The following is a 13,049-nucleotide window of genomic DNA, read 5'->3' as shown; positions in this document are numbered from 1 at the left end:
CACATAGTCACTGCAGCGCTTGCTCTGCTGCCACTGGCTGGTGTTTGGTCACTCAACGAAATGTGACAGGCGCATCCGGCGTCTCCAATCTGAATACACACACATACATACACATGCCCTGGTACATAATTCATCTTCACGGGACCCCGTCCTATCTGTCGTCTATAACCAGCCGTCATCGTGACAAAATCCTCCCACCCCACCCCACCCCAATCCCCCAGAGATTGTTCCCGTTTCACCGGAGCCCCGCAGTGCAAACTGCAAGGAGCGCAGCATAGACACTATTTATTTATACCCTCCCCGGGTAGAGAGTGGGGGCAGTGCAATGGAGCGGCTTCCACACTGGATCCCCGTCACCTGTTCACCTTGCCCACCAGTAGCGTCGACACACACACGCACGCACGTTTTCGAAGTGGTCAGCTGTGGTCTAGGCATATTGGGCCTATAGATGCAATATTTGTAAAACAGATAAGGCTACTTTGTAAATGGACACTATCCCATTCCAGCCTACATTCAGAACGTTGTGGGCTATTACTAGTTTGAAACCCGCTGACATATCAAGCAGAAAAGGTCCCCTTCATAATCGGAGTATTGTCATAACTACCCCATAGAATAATGATAATGATTACTTTTATGAACGACCCGAGTGTGACTTTAAGACCGAGTTTAGCGCTTCCCGGTTGGTGTGTAACCCGAGCCAAGGGTAGCGACAGCTGGGGAAGCGAGACGAGGGGCAGCGGGATAAAGGAGACGACGAGCCATTCAGAAATAACCTCTCGCTTTCTCTTTCTTTGAATTTGTACTTCACTCAAATCTGGAACTGTGCGTAAAGAGCAGTGAACTTTGCGATGGCAACGCACTCCTTTTGGACGTGTTTGATTGCAACTGCAGGCCTACTCTGGGGTGTGACAATACCAGGTAAGTGCGTATATTGATTGTTTTTTCTCATGGCCAAGATCAAGGCTCTTGGCAATGGCACCTCTCGGTGTTTTGACTATTAATTTCCGTCTCCATGCCAAATGTGTCTGAGACTGTTGTTTTGATGTTTCTATGGGCTTGTTATTATTGTTCCTGTGAGGCAGATGTCATGTTCATGTTTTTATAGGCGCTGTGAAAACTTTCACAAACATTGTTACAACTTTTGGTGTTAGGGTTGACATGCCTAAATGTCAAACATGTAAATTGAAAAGGGTTCAATGGGTGATTTTAGCAAAGCAATCTGTCACTGACCATTTAAGGTCATTTGGTATTTTATGTGTTATGGGTCGTTTGAAATGGTAAGTGTTATGTGTTGTAGTCCCTATGGGTTTTACTCCACCCATATCTCATCATATATTGCCATGGCACTCTACGGTGTCCTCTCTCTCTCGCTCCCTGCCTTGTGCAGTGAGTTGTAATGAGGAGTCTAAGCTGATTGGGGACCTGTTCAGAGGCTACAACAAGAACATCCGTCCAGCGGCCCACCCCACTGACAAGGTGGAGGTGCAGGTCAAGCTGATCCTCACCAACCTCATCTCCCTGGTGAGAGACAGACCACACCTGATGCAGTATAACGCCAACAACACACATACATTAAACACATTACGCATTTCAATAAGAATTCCATTGAACCAGGCATTTCATTGTCCTGTTTACCTCGTGTATCCTGTGCAGGCTGGTGGGAGGAGCTATAGGAGGGGCACATTGCAAAGGCTAGAATGGAATTAATGGAACGCATCAAACATATTGAAAGCACATGTTTGACTCTGTTCCATTTATTCCATTCCAGCCATTAAGATGAGCCTGTCCTCCTATAGCTCATTCCACCAGCCTCCTCTGCTGTGCATTTGCAAATAAACTTGACTTGACTTACTGCTGCAACATAACAATGCCATATAACAACACACAACACATACCAAACATATTACACACACATTTTACACACCTGCTGCAACCCAACAACATTCCATACGCATTACCAAACAGTCCTGTGGTGGTCACGAAATTTAATCAGCCAGTGATTGTCAAGCAAATAACTGTCGGCCTCACGGTAATTGACCGTTAATTAACAAAAACACATTTAGCATCTCCTGGCTTCCACACACAGACCGTTGGAATGTCTACATTTAAAAAAGTCTAATGAATCCATGTAATATAGCCTACACCTTCACAATAAATCCTTTTTTGTTTTTTTAGACAGGTCTAAAGAAGCATGATATGAAGAAAATGTAGTCTATTTCAGAAGAACAGAATAGCATACTCTGAGTTGTCCAAGTTAGGTCCTGATGTGGCTATGACAAATGGCTGTGGGCTACACTAGTTCATTTAGCAAACAAGATTTGCTCAGAATTCTGTGGCATTATTTTATAGTATGAAGAACACAATTGAACAAAGCTGAATAAAATAGAAAGGATATTTTCTCCAAACGATTTGAGGGAGTGTGCTCATGCAGCTATTCTGTGTTGAGCGGTTAACAAAGAAATAGGTACTCCTATTCGCATAATTTAGAGTTATTAATGTAACTTTAATTGTTCTACAAACGTTGGGCTATATGTTTTGATTTTTAATACATTGTAAGGCTGCATGATGTGACTCTAATGATGATTTGAAAAGATCTTGTTTGATGGTTCGTCGGAGGTTATAGCGGGATTTCTTATAAGCTTCCGGGTTATAGTCCCGCTCCTTGAAAGTGGCAGCTCTACCCTTTAGCTCAGTGCGGATGTTGCCTGTAATCCATGGCTTCTGGTTGGGGTATGTACGTACAGTTGCTGTGGGGACGACGTCATCAATGCACTTATTGATGAAGCAAGTGACTGATGTGGTGTACTCCTCAATGCCTTCGAAAGAATCCCGGAACATATTCTAATCTGTGCTAGAAAAACAGTCCTGTAGTTTAGCATCTGCTTCATCTGACCACTTTTTTACTGACCGAGTCACTGGTGCTTCCTGTTTTAATTTTTGCTTGTAAGCAGGAATCAGGAGGATAGAATTATGGGCAGATTTGCCAAATGGAGGGTGAGGGAGAGCTTTGTACGCGTCTCTGTATGTGGAGTAAAGGTGGTCTAGAGTTTTTTTCCCCTCTGGTTGCACATTTAACATGCTGATATAAATGAGGTAAAACGGATTTAAGTTTCCCTGCATTAATGTCCCCGGCCACTTTAATGCCAGCAGTATGTTATTCATGTCGTCGTTCAGCCACGACTTGGTGAAACATAAGATATTACAGTTGTTAATAGGATATCTGTGCTTTTAGTTCGTCCAATTTATTTTCCTGCAGTTGTACGTTGGCCGGTAGTACGGATGGCAAGGGCAGATTAGCCACTCGTTGGCGGATCCTCACAAGGTACCCCGATCTCTATCCGCGATATCTTTTCAGTCTCTTTCTACTGCGAATGACGGGGATGAGGGCCTGTTCGGGTGTCTGGAGTAAATCCCTTTCATCTGACTTTTTAAAGAGAAATTCTTCGTACAGTTCAAGGTGAGAAATCGCTGTTCCAGAATCTCTTTTCGGTCATAGCAGACGGTAGCAGCAGCATTATATACAAAATAAATTACAAAGATTTCGAAAAACTAACAGAAAAGCACGGTTGGTTAAGAGCCCATGAGCGGCAGCCATCCTCCCCGGCGCCATCTGTAGTTGAAAAGTTGACAAATAAATATGGTAGGCGGAGCCTATAGAAAGCTGATGGCATCCTTTTTATTAGTGGTCACTGTGTTTTCTCCTGCAATTGCATAGCCTATATAAATGTTGCCCAACATGAGCTCATGGGCTCTCAGTGTTTGATTAGATTTTCAAATACATTTGAATGGATGTCAGAGTGATTAGAGGGACAATAGAGTGCTGAGTACCAGGCAGTTAGTAAGTTTGGTAGGCTACTAATGACCAGCAGCAGCATCAGAGCTTGGAGAAGCCTAATTACCATGAGTAAATGGTAATGTGGAATTTGACTGCCTTCATGACTTGTGACCGCTGGTGTGGTGGCAACAGTGTGGCCGCAACAGCCCTAGGTACAGTACAGTACTATCACATATCAAACTGCCCAGCATAATCCCATAGAGTTGCCACAGTTACCAAATACCCTTTCACAATCTCACTGCACCTCCACATTTATTCCTGTAAAGTTATGTAGGCTACCCAATTAAAATAGACAAATGTCTGCATCAGACCATAATATATCTCCTCTGTTACAGAACGAAAAGGAAGAGACTCTCACGACTAATGTCTGGATTGAGATTGTGAGTGCATCTCTCATTGTTTACCAATTTTTTTTGATATTGTATCTTCTCAATTAGTTTATCATGTGTTTCCTGCATACGTCTTTGACTAGATTATTTATGTTTTTTTATTTTCTCCTACTTTTACCTGATTTCTAGCTGTGTGTCTTTTATTTCCCTCTGATCCTCTCACGCTCTCTACTCTGCCTTCACCCTCTGCTCCATCCCACAGCAATGGAATGATATTCGCCTGGCCTGGAACACCTCTGAGTATTTTGGCATCGAGGTTATCCGTGTGCCTTACAACACAGTGTGGCTTCCTGACATTGTCCTTGAGAACAAGTGAGTCAGTAGAGGAGGGCTTTCAATTTATTTTTCTTTTGGCTTTTTTACTCATTCTGATTTCCCTCCTTCTGTGGCACTGTTATGTTTTCACCAATAGACTCTTGAACTCTTTTGATCGCCCTCTCTACCCTTTCCTTCCACCTCCTCTCTTTCCCTCCTCTGTTCCCTCTCCTCTCTCCCCCCTCCTCTGCAGCATTGATGGCAAGTTTGACGTGGCCTACTATGCCAATGTGTTAATCTACTCCAGTGGCTACATGTACTGGCTGCCTCCAGCTATCTACCGCAGCACATGTGCCATAGAAATCACCTACTTCCCCTTTGACTACCAGAACTGCACTTTAGTCTTTAGGTCCCAGACATACAGTGCAAATGAGTTGGAAATCATCCTGGCTGTTGACACGGAGACTGAACAGCCCATTGAGTGGGTGGACATTGATCCTGAGGCCTTCACTGGTATACACACACTAATGTTGCAATGTTTTGTTTTTATGGATTTGAATAAATTCTATTTCAAAACCTACTACCCCCCCTTAATAGTTTTCCACTACTACTCTGGTTCTGCATGTGTGACCCAAATACAGTATATGAAACTTTGTAGTTCCTCAAAATCAATCTGTAGTTCTACACCTATCTGCAAACAACTGACACAACCCGTCAACCGGTCCAATCCTAATGAAATGGCTTCTACTCATCCCAGTGTCTTTGTTTCCAACCTGTTAGAGAATGGTGAGTGGGCCATAAAGCACCGGCCAGCCAGGAAGCTGATCAACTCCCGCTACACTCCTGATGACCTGGAGTACCAGGAGATCTCCTTCAACCTGGTCATCCAGAGGAAACCTCTGTTCTACATCATCAACATCATTCTGCCCTGCTCACTTATCTCCTCCCTGGTCGTCCTGGCCTACTTCCTACCTGCACAGGGTCAGTGGCAGCGTTGGTGCTGATTGGTCAGTGGTGTAAGGGTGTAACTTAGGGTTAGTGAAACGGGAAGATGATGCAGTATTCCATCACCAACTGAAGTTAGCAGTTGTCCGCTAGAGTTACTAGTGTTGCTTTGTATATTGACTATTATTTCAAATTATTTATATTTAAGAAATGCTCCAACATAGATTTAATGGTTTTGAGTTTCAAACTCTAGAATGCACTGTATGTTGTTGGACTTTAGTTGGACTCGGTTTGCCTGTGCAATAGAATGTCAATAGGTTCCTGCATCCCAACTAAAGCACTTGGAAGCATTTGGAAACACTTGAACACTCTCATGTTATGTCTGGAATTGCTAGAGTACAATATAATATGCCTGTTGTCATCGCTGAGGGTGATGATGGGAAAAGCACTCTTCTGTACCCATCTGACTCTCCATTGTCCCCTTCACAGCTGGGGGACAGAAGTTGACTGTGGCCATCTCTGTCCTGCTGGCTCAGACTGTCTTCCTCTTTCTTATTGCTCAGAAGGTCCCTGAGACATCTCTCAATGTCCCTCTCATTGGCAAGTGAGTAAGAATTTCTCCAGTCTCTTGCTTACTGCCTTCCTCCATATACAGTATTTCTGTAAATCCATAAGAGAGCCCAAATCCGTCTCCATCCACATCTGTCTGTTCTTCTCTTCCCAGGTACCTGATCTTTGTCATGTCTGTGACAACGCTCATCGCCACCAACCAAATCGTGGTGCTCAACATCTCCCTCCGCAGTCCAAATACCCACACCATGTCTCACACTATCAAACACGTATGTATGCAGTAACTGTGTAATAACATGGTAGAAATTCGAAATCAAAACCAAAATCAAGGTTCCTGTAACACTAGCCCAAACAAACGTAGAATGGACAAAGTAAATGTCATCTGTATTAAGAAACAATACGATATGATAAAATGCTACTTTATTAGAACGAATATTCAACCTTTTCTTTGCCAAACTAATACCTATTCCACCTTTCCTCTCCTCTGTTCAGGTCTTCCTGGAGCTTGTCCCTCGATTCCTGGGCATGGACCCTCTGGTGGACGATGGAGAGGCGGAGGCGGAGGTGAATGGAGTGAGGGAGCGACGGCGTAGCTCGTTCGGCCTGATGCAGAGAGCGGAGGAGTATGTGCTAAAACAACCACGCAGCGAGATGATGTTTGACAAACAGAGAGAGAGGCATGGCCTCACACGATCCTTTGGTAAGATTAAGGAAAGAGATACTAGTAGGGAGCGAAGGGTAGCACATGGGGGAATGTTTATTTGAGGCGACAGTACAGAATGTCACCTTTTATTTTAGGGTATATTCATACATACTGTATCTGTTTTACCATTTAGAAATGAACACATTTTATGTATCTAGTAACCCCATCTGAAGGTGTCATAAGTATTTGGAGAAATGCACTTATAGTGTGTTAATTAAAGTAGTAAAAAGTGTAGTATTTGGTCCCATATTCCTAGCATGCAATGACTACATCAAGCATGTGACTCTACAAACTTGTTGGATGTATTTGCAGTTTATTTTGTTTTGGATTGTGTTGAATCGTGAATAATGTGATGAGTGAGTAAGTTACAGAAGCATAAATATCATACCCCCCCAAAATGCTAACCTCCCCTGTTATTGGTAATGGTGAGAGGTTAGCATGTTTTGGGGGTATGATATAAAATGCTAACCTCCCCTGTTATTTGTAATGGTGAGAGGTTAGCATGTTTTGGGGGTATGATATAAAATGCTAACCTCCCCTGTTATTTGTAATGGTGAGAGGTTAGCATGTTTTGGGGGTATGATATAAAATGCTAACCTCCCCTGTTATTTGTAATGGTGAGAGGTTAGCATGTTTTGGGGGTATGATCTTTGTGCATCTGTAAATCTTTCACATTTATCATTATTCACGATTCATGAATGATTATCTGTAATCAAGGTAGGACCCACATTATTCTAAAAGTGTTTAGAAACATATTATATTCTTATTTACAATAAAGTGACTCCACAATAACACAATACATTATATACCATTCATTTATATTGGGCACAAGATAATCCTAAACAGAAACAAAAAAAATTGCAAATGCATCCAACAAGTTTGTAGAGTCACAAACTTGATGTAGTCATTGTGTGCTAGGAATATGAGAACAAATGCTAAACTTTTGACTACTTTAATATACTATGAATTACTTTGTTCAAATATGACACTTTCAAATGGGGGGACTAAATACGTAAAGTGCTTTCATTTCTAAACGGTAAAACAGATATGTATGAAAATACCCTCAAATAAAAAGTAACGTTCTGTACTGTCGCCTCATATGAAACATTTGATCTCAAATCCAAAATTCTGGAGTAGAATTAAATTAAACGTTTTAGCCTCACTATCCAAATAAATACGGAGTGGAATGTATGTGCATTATCCAGCAAGCCACTTTTCTGAATAGATGTCTGGCTCAATTTGAATTGGTTTTAAAAAGCATTTTGGTTGTATTTGGTATTATAAATAAGTATCACAATCAATGGCAAAAGGAGAGGGGATAAAGATTAGTACTGTGGTCCATCATCAGCGTACCTTTTAGGTTACTGTATGTGTCTCTGCTACCCTCTAGTGGATGGTATTGATGTGTCTCTGCTACACTAGTGGATGGTATTGATGTGTCTCTGCTACACTAGTGGATGGTATTGATGTGTCTGCTACACTAGTGGATGGTATTGATGTGTCTCTGCTACACTAGTGGATGGTATTGATGTGTCTCTGCTACACTAGTGGATGGTATTGATGTGTCTCTGCTACACTAGTGGATGGTATTGATGTGTCTCTGCTACCCTCTAGTGGATGGTATTGATGTGTCTCTGGTACCCTCTAGTGGATGGTATTGATATGTCTCTGCTACCCTCTAGTGGATGGTATTGATGTGTCGCTGCTACCCTCTAGTGGATGGTATTGATGTGTCTCTGCTACCCTCTAGTGGATGGTATTGATGTGAGCACCACAGCCAGCCTGTACAAGAGCCTCGCCCAAGCTGCTCCTGAGATCAAGGAATGTGTGGATGCTTGTAACTTTATCACTGAGAGCACAAAGCAAGCAAATGACATTGGATCAGTAAGTATTGCTTTTACTCTGGGGATCAGGGGTCAATTTCATCTGAATTCAGCCAGTTCAAGGCCGTATTCACAAAGAGTGCTGATCCAGATTTATTTGTGATAAAATAAATAATTATGATTAAAAGGCCTACTCTGAGACACTTTGTGAATACTGGCCCATGATGAGCTGAGAGTTGAGAAATCCTGATAGAACATTGTGGGTTATTATCTCCCCACTTCTACCCCCTTCTGACTCACCGTTAACTGTCCCATAGGAAATGGAGAGCTGGGTATTGATTGGGAAGATGATTGACAAGGTTTGTTTCTGGGTGGCCATGGCCCTCTTCTCCATCGGAACGGTCGCCATCTTCCTCACGGGACATTTCAACTCCGTCCCAGATTTTCCATTCCCTGGGGAAAACAAACGATACCTCCCCAGTTAGGGGGGCAAGGCAAGCCCCCCCCCCCCCCCTTAACCTGGTCACAGGTTATAGGACACATCATCATCGTCTTCATATCATTGAGAGATAAGATTTATTCACTTCTTACTCTTACTTATCTTATTTATTTGTCTTTTTAGCAGTAGATGACTGAAAATGGTATCTTCTTGATATGACGTCATCCTTTTTGATAAATATTTCATACTGTGTTTTGAGTTTTAGCTTAACCATTTATTGTTATGTGTGATTTACATGTGTGCATTTTATTTTTATAAGGCCTGTGACATGAAAATGCCACAAACCTCGAACAGTTTGTGGCGAAGCAGTTGTGAAATGAATTCAACAAGTCTGCTGTGGCCTTTTGTGGGCTTTGTTATGTTAGAACAAAATGAAGAAGTTAGATCTCTGTTTTAGCCTTCAACCTTATTCATACCTTAGTCTTTACACACCACCGTAGGAGGACGCTGCAGATCACCTATACCCTGCACAATTCTTGTTTTTCTTGTATCTCACTGTATGGTACACTGAGCATACAAAACACCTGCTCTTTCCATGACAGACTGATCAGGTGAATCCAGGTGAAAGCTATGATCCCTTATTGATGTCAATTGTTAATCCACTTCAATCAATGTAGATGAAGGGGAGGAGACAGGTTAAATAAGTATTTTTTAGCCTTGAGACAATTGAGACACGGATTGTGTATGTGTACCATTCAGAAGGTGAATTTAAAAAAAATGTAAGTGACTTTGAACAGAGTATGGTAATAGGTGTCAGGCACATTGGTTTGTGTCAAGAACTGCAACACTGCTGGGTTTTTCATGCTCAACGGTTTCCCATGTGTATCAAGAAATCAAGAATGGTCTAGCACCCAAAGGACATCCAGACAACTTGACAGAACTGTGGCAACCAATTGAGTCAGTATGGGCCAGGATCCCTGTGGAACGCTTTCGACACCTTGTAGAGTCCATGCCCCGACGAATTGAGGCGGTTCTGAGTGCAAAAGGGGGGGTGTTCAACTCAATATTAGGAAAGTGTTCCTAATGTTTGGTATACTCAGTTTATATGTGACACAGGTTTTTACTGATGGATACAATGCAATGTAAGAAGACCATATACTGTAAGAATATTTGATTTAACTAGTTACTTTAATTTACACACAATACATTTACATGGTTAAGTGAATTGTTCTGTTTAATTTCTAAGAATGACACAATGACACAGAGACTTAATTAAAAGTTATAAACTGAGGCCTTCATTTCTGTCCAATTTGTGCCTCATTTTTAAAATGTTATATAAATATATTACTTTTTTGTATACAATTACAATCCTACACAATTAAAATCCCTGTGCTGCTGATGTTAGCATACACAAATCAAATCTATGCAATCATCATGAACAACAATTCATACAACAATTTGTGTATTTTTTTTAGTTTTTTTAATGTTTTAAATTGAACCTTTATTTGACTAGGCAAGTCAGTTAAGAACAAATTCTTATTTACAATGACGGCCTACCCCAGCCAAACCCGGACGACGCTGGGCAAATTGTGCGCCACCCTATGGGACTCCCAATCACGGCCGGTTGCGATACAGCCTGGATTTACATTATGGACATTGAATATGTTGAGTTTTAGTATTAAGAGGATGTGTTGGATGGTACATAGAGTCAGTACAAACTTTTGAGATTCAAACCATTACTTGAAAGTACTGTGTTGTACTTGTTTTAGACAACACAAAAATACTGTATAATGAGTGTTATTAGTATTTTATGTTATTAATACTGTAATAATTAAATCTAATAAATGTTTTATCAAAAGACTGTTTGGATCATTGTAGAGAGGGTGCACATACAATATGTGGCTATTCAATCTTGAAATGGCAGTTTGAGATGGTTTTTAAATATCAGACCATGTTGAAGACTGAGGTAGCTCCAGACCACCTCCAAAACACTGCTTGCCTGAGTCCAAGTCTTGATTAGAATCATATGGGAATCCAAGCACAACCAAATCAAATTATATTGGTCACATACACATGGTTAGCAGATGTTAATACAAGTGTAGCGAAATGCTTGTGCTTCTAGTTCCGACCATGCAGTAATATCTAACAAGTAATCTAACCTAACAATTTCACAAAAACTACCTTATATACACAAGTGTAAAGGAATGAATAACAATATTACATAAAAATATATGAATGAGTGATGGCCGAACGGCATAGGCAAGATGCAGTAGATGGTATAGTGATACATTTATTACATACATTTTTCCATTATTGAAGTGGCTGGAGTTGAGTCAGTATGTTGGCAGCAGCCACTCAATGTTAGTGATGGCTGTTTAACAGTCTGATGGCCTTGAGATAGAAACTGTTTTTCAGTCTCTCGGTTCCAGCTTTGATGCACCTGTACTGACCTCGCCTTCTGGATGATAGCGGGGTGAACAGGCAGTGGCTCGGGTGGTTGTTGTCCTTGATGATCTTTTTGGCCTTCCTGTGACATCGGGTGGTATAGGTGTCCTGGAGGGCAGGTAGTTTGCCCCCGGTGATGCGTTGTGCAAAACTCACTACCCTCTGGAGAGCCTTACGGTTGTGGTGGTGATACAGCCCGACAGGATGCTCTCGATTGTGCATCTGTAAAAGTTTGTGAGTGTTTTTGGTGACAAGTCGAATTTCTTCAGCCTCCTGAGGTTGAAGAGGCGCAGCTGCACCTTCTTCACCAGGCTGTCTGTGTGGGTGGACCATTTCAGTTTGTCCGTGATGTGTACGCCGATGAACTTAAAACGTTCCACCTTCTCCATTACTGTCCCGTTCGATGTGGATAAGGGGCTGCTCCCTCTGCTGTTTCCTGAAGTCCACGATCATCTCCTTTGTTTTGTTGACATTGAGTGTGAGGTTATTTTCCTGACACCACACTCCTAGGGCCCTCACCTCCTCCCTGTAGGCCGTCTCGTCGTTGTTGGTAATCAAGCCTACCACTGTAGTGTCGTCTGCAAACTTGATGATTGAGTTGGAGGCGTGCATGGCCACGCAGTCATGGGTGAACAGGGAGTACAGGAGGGGGCTGAGAACACACCCTTGTGGGGCCCCAGTGTTGAGGATCAGCGGGGTGGAGATGTTGTTACCTACCCTCACCAACTTTTGACCAACTTTTGAGTTACATAAGAATAGGCTACACACCTTTAAGATCATGTTTTGATGTTTCTTTGGGCAAAAAAGAATGTTTTTTTAAAAAAAGCTTTTTGATCTTCATATTATTTAGATATAAATTTGTTTTTGTATTTCCAATATTAAAACAATCTAATCTGAGATAAAAAATATATTCAGGTTGAACACATTTTATTTGCTACTTCCACTGAGTGTACAGGGTGTGCTGAGTCCGTCTGACCTTGAATGACTGACCATCATGTGAGCACTATGGCTGGACAATTTCTGCTGGTTCATCCAAATTTGCAGTCTCCACCCAAAGATTTTATGCAAAAAGTAGTTGTTACTTCAAAATGATAAAGGCCTAGTTCAGTCAAAAACGTTATTTCCTTTTGTTTTATATATATTTCCACACTATGAGGTTGGAATAATACTGCGAAATTGTAAAACAATTATGATAATGCACTTTTAGTGTAGGAGCTATTTAAAAAGAGCTGTTTTGGTGGGGTGGAGTTTTTGCCTGCCTGGTGACATCACCAGGCGGTACATTTGCTAATAGTCCAATAATAAAGAGAGTTCCAAATTCCATATCTCTCTGCCAATAACAGCTAGTTTTCAGTTTTCCCCTCCCCACTCAGACCACTTCCAGATTGCTCTTTGCTAAGAAGTCTTTTTTTTTTGCATTTTAATAGAAAACAATCACAATAAACAATTTGATATTGAGATAAGAACGGCTGCATTGGACTTTTAATAGAAGAATCGCAATGCAGGCTAATGCTGACAACCACCGACAACCTGGCTACAACAGGAGCGCTGCTGTCTCCTATGCCAGCCACAATGCAACATTTTCTATGATCATGGATAGGTCATATGTAAGGAAAATGTATACATTGTTGATACAGAAATGCAA

The 13,049-nt window shown here is 41.6% G+C and overlaps 1 protein-coding gene across 2 annotated transcripts; it reads left to right on the top strand.

Annotated features, from left to right (window-relative positions):
* The first annotated feature begins 318 nt into the window (after positions 1-318).
* LOC115148969 (acetylcholine receptor subunit gamma) lies at positions 319-9,408 on the top strand. 2 transcript variants are annotated; one of them, XM_029691333.1, is made up of 11 exons: positions 319-918; positions 1,388-1,521; positions 4,171-4,215; positions 4,427-4,536; positions 4,733-4,992; positions 5,260-5,460; positions 5,914-6,028; positions 6,149-6,263; positions 6,487-6,694; positions 8,448-8,581; positions 8,838-9,408. In XM_029691333.1, the coding sequence occupies exons 1-11, from the start codon at positions 849-851 to the stop codon at positions 9,003-9,005; spliced, it is 1,560 nt and encodes a 519-aa protein (XP_029547193.1). In that variant the 5' UTR covers positions 319-848; the 3' UTR covers positions 9,006-9,408. The 2 variants fall into 2 exon arrangements, with proteins under 2 accessions (XP_029547193.1, XP_029547192.1); XM_029691332.1 differs by lacking the exon at positions 319-918 and having other exon boundaries at positions 926-1,521.
* Positions 9,409-13,049: the final 3,641 nt, after the last annotated feature.

The sequence above is a fragment of the Salmo trutta genome, chromosome 15, assembly GCF_901001165.1.
Source record: "Salmo trutta chromosome 15, fSalTru1.1, whole genome shotgun sequence".
Taxonomy (NCBI): Eukaryota; Metazoa; Chordata; class Actinopteri; order Salmoniformes; family Salmonidae; genus Salmo; species Salmo trutta.
This window is presented reverse-complemented; position numbering and strand designations above follow the sequence as displayed.

What these genes read in the sequence shown, in the direction of transcription:
- LOC115148969 (XM_029691332.1), top strand. Translation starts at nt 1,303, where the DNA reads ATGGGTTTTACTCCACCCATATCTCATCATATATTGCCATGGCACTCT. An exon ending in TCACCAACCTCATCTCCCTG is followed by an intron (nt 1,522 to 4,170) that starts GTGAGAGACAGA and finishes CCTCTGTTACAG; the next exon opens with AACGAAAAGGAAGAGACTCT. An exon ending in CTAATGTCTGGATTGAGATT is followed by an intron (nt 4,216 to 4,426) that starts GTGAGTGCATCT and finishes TCCATCCCACAG; the next exon opens with CAATGGAATGATATTCGCCT.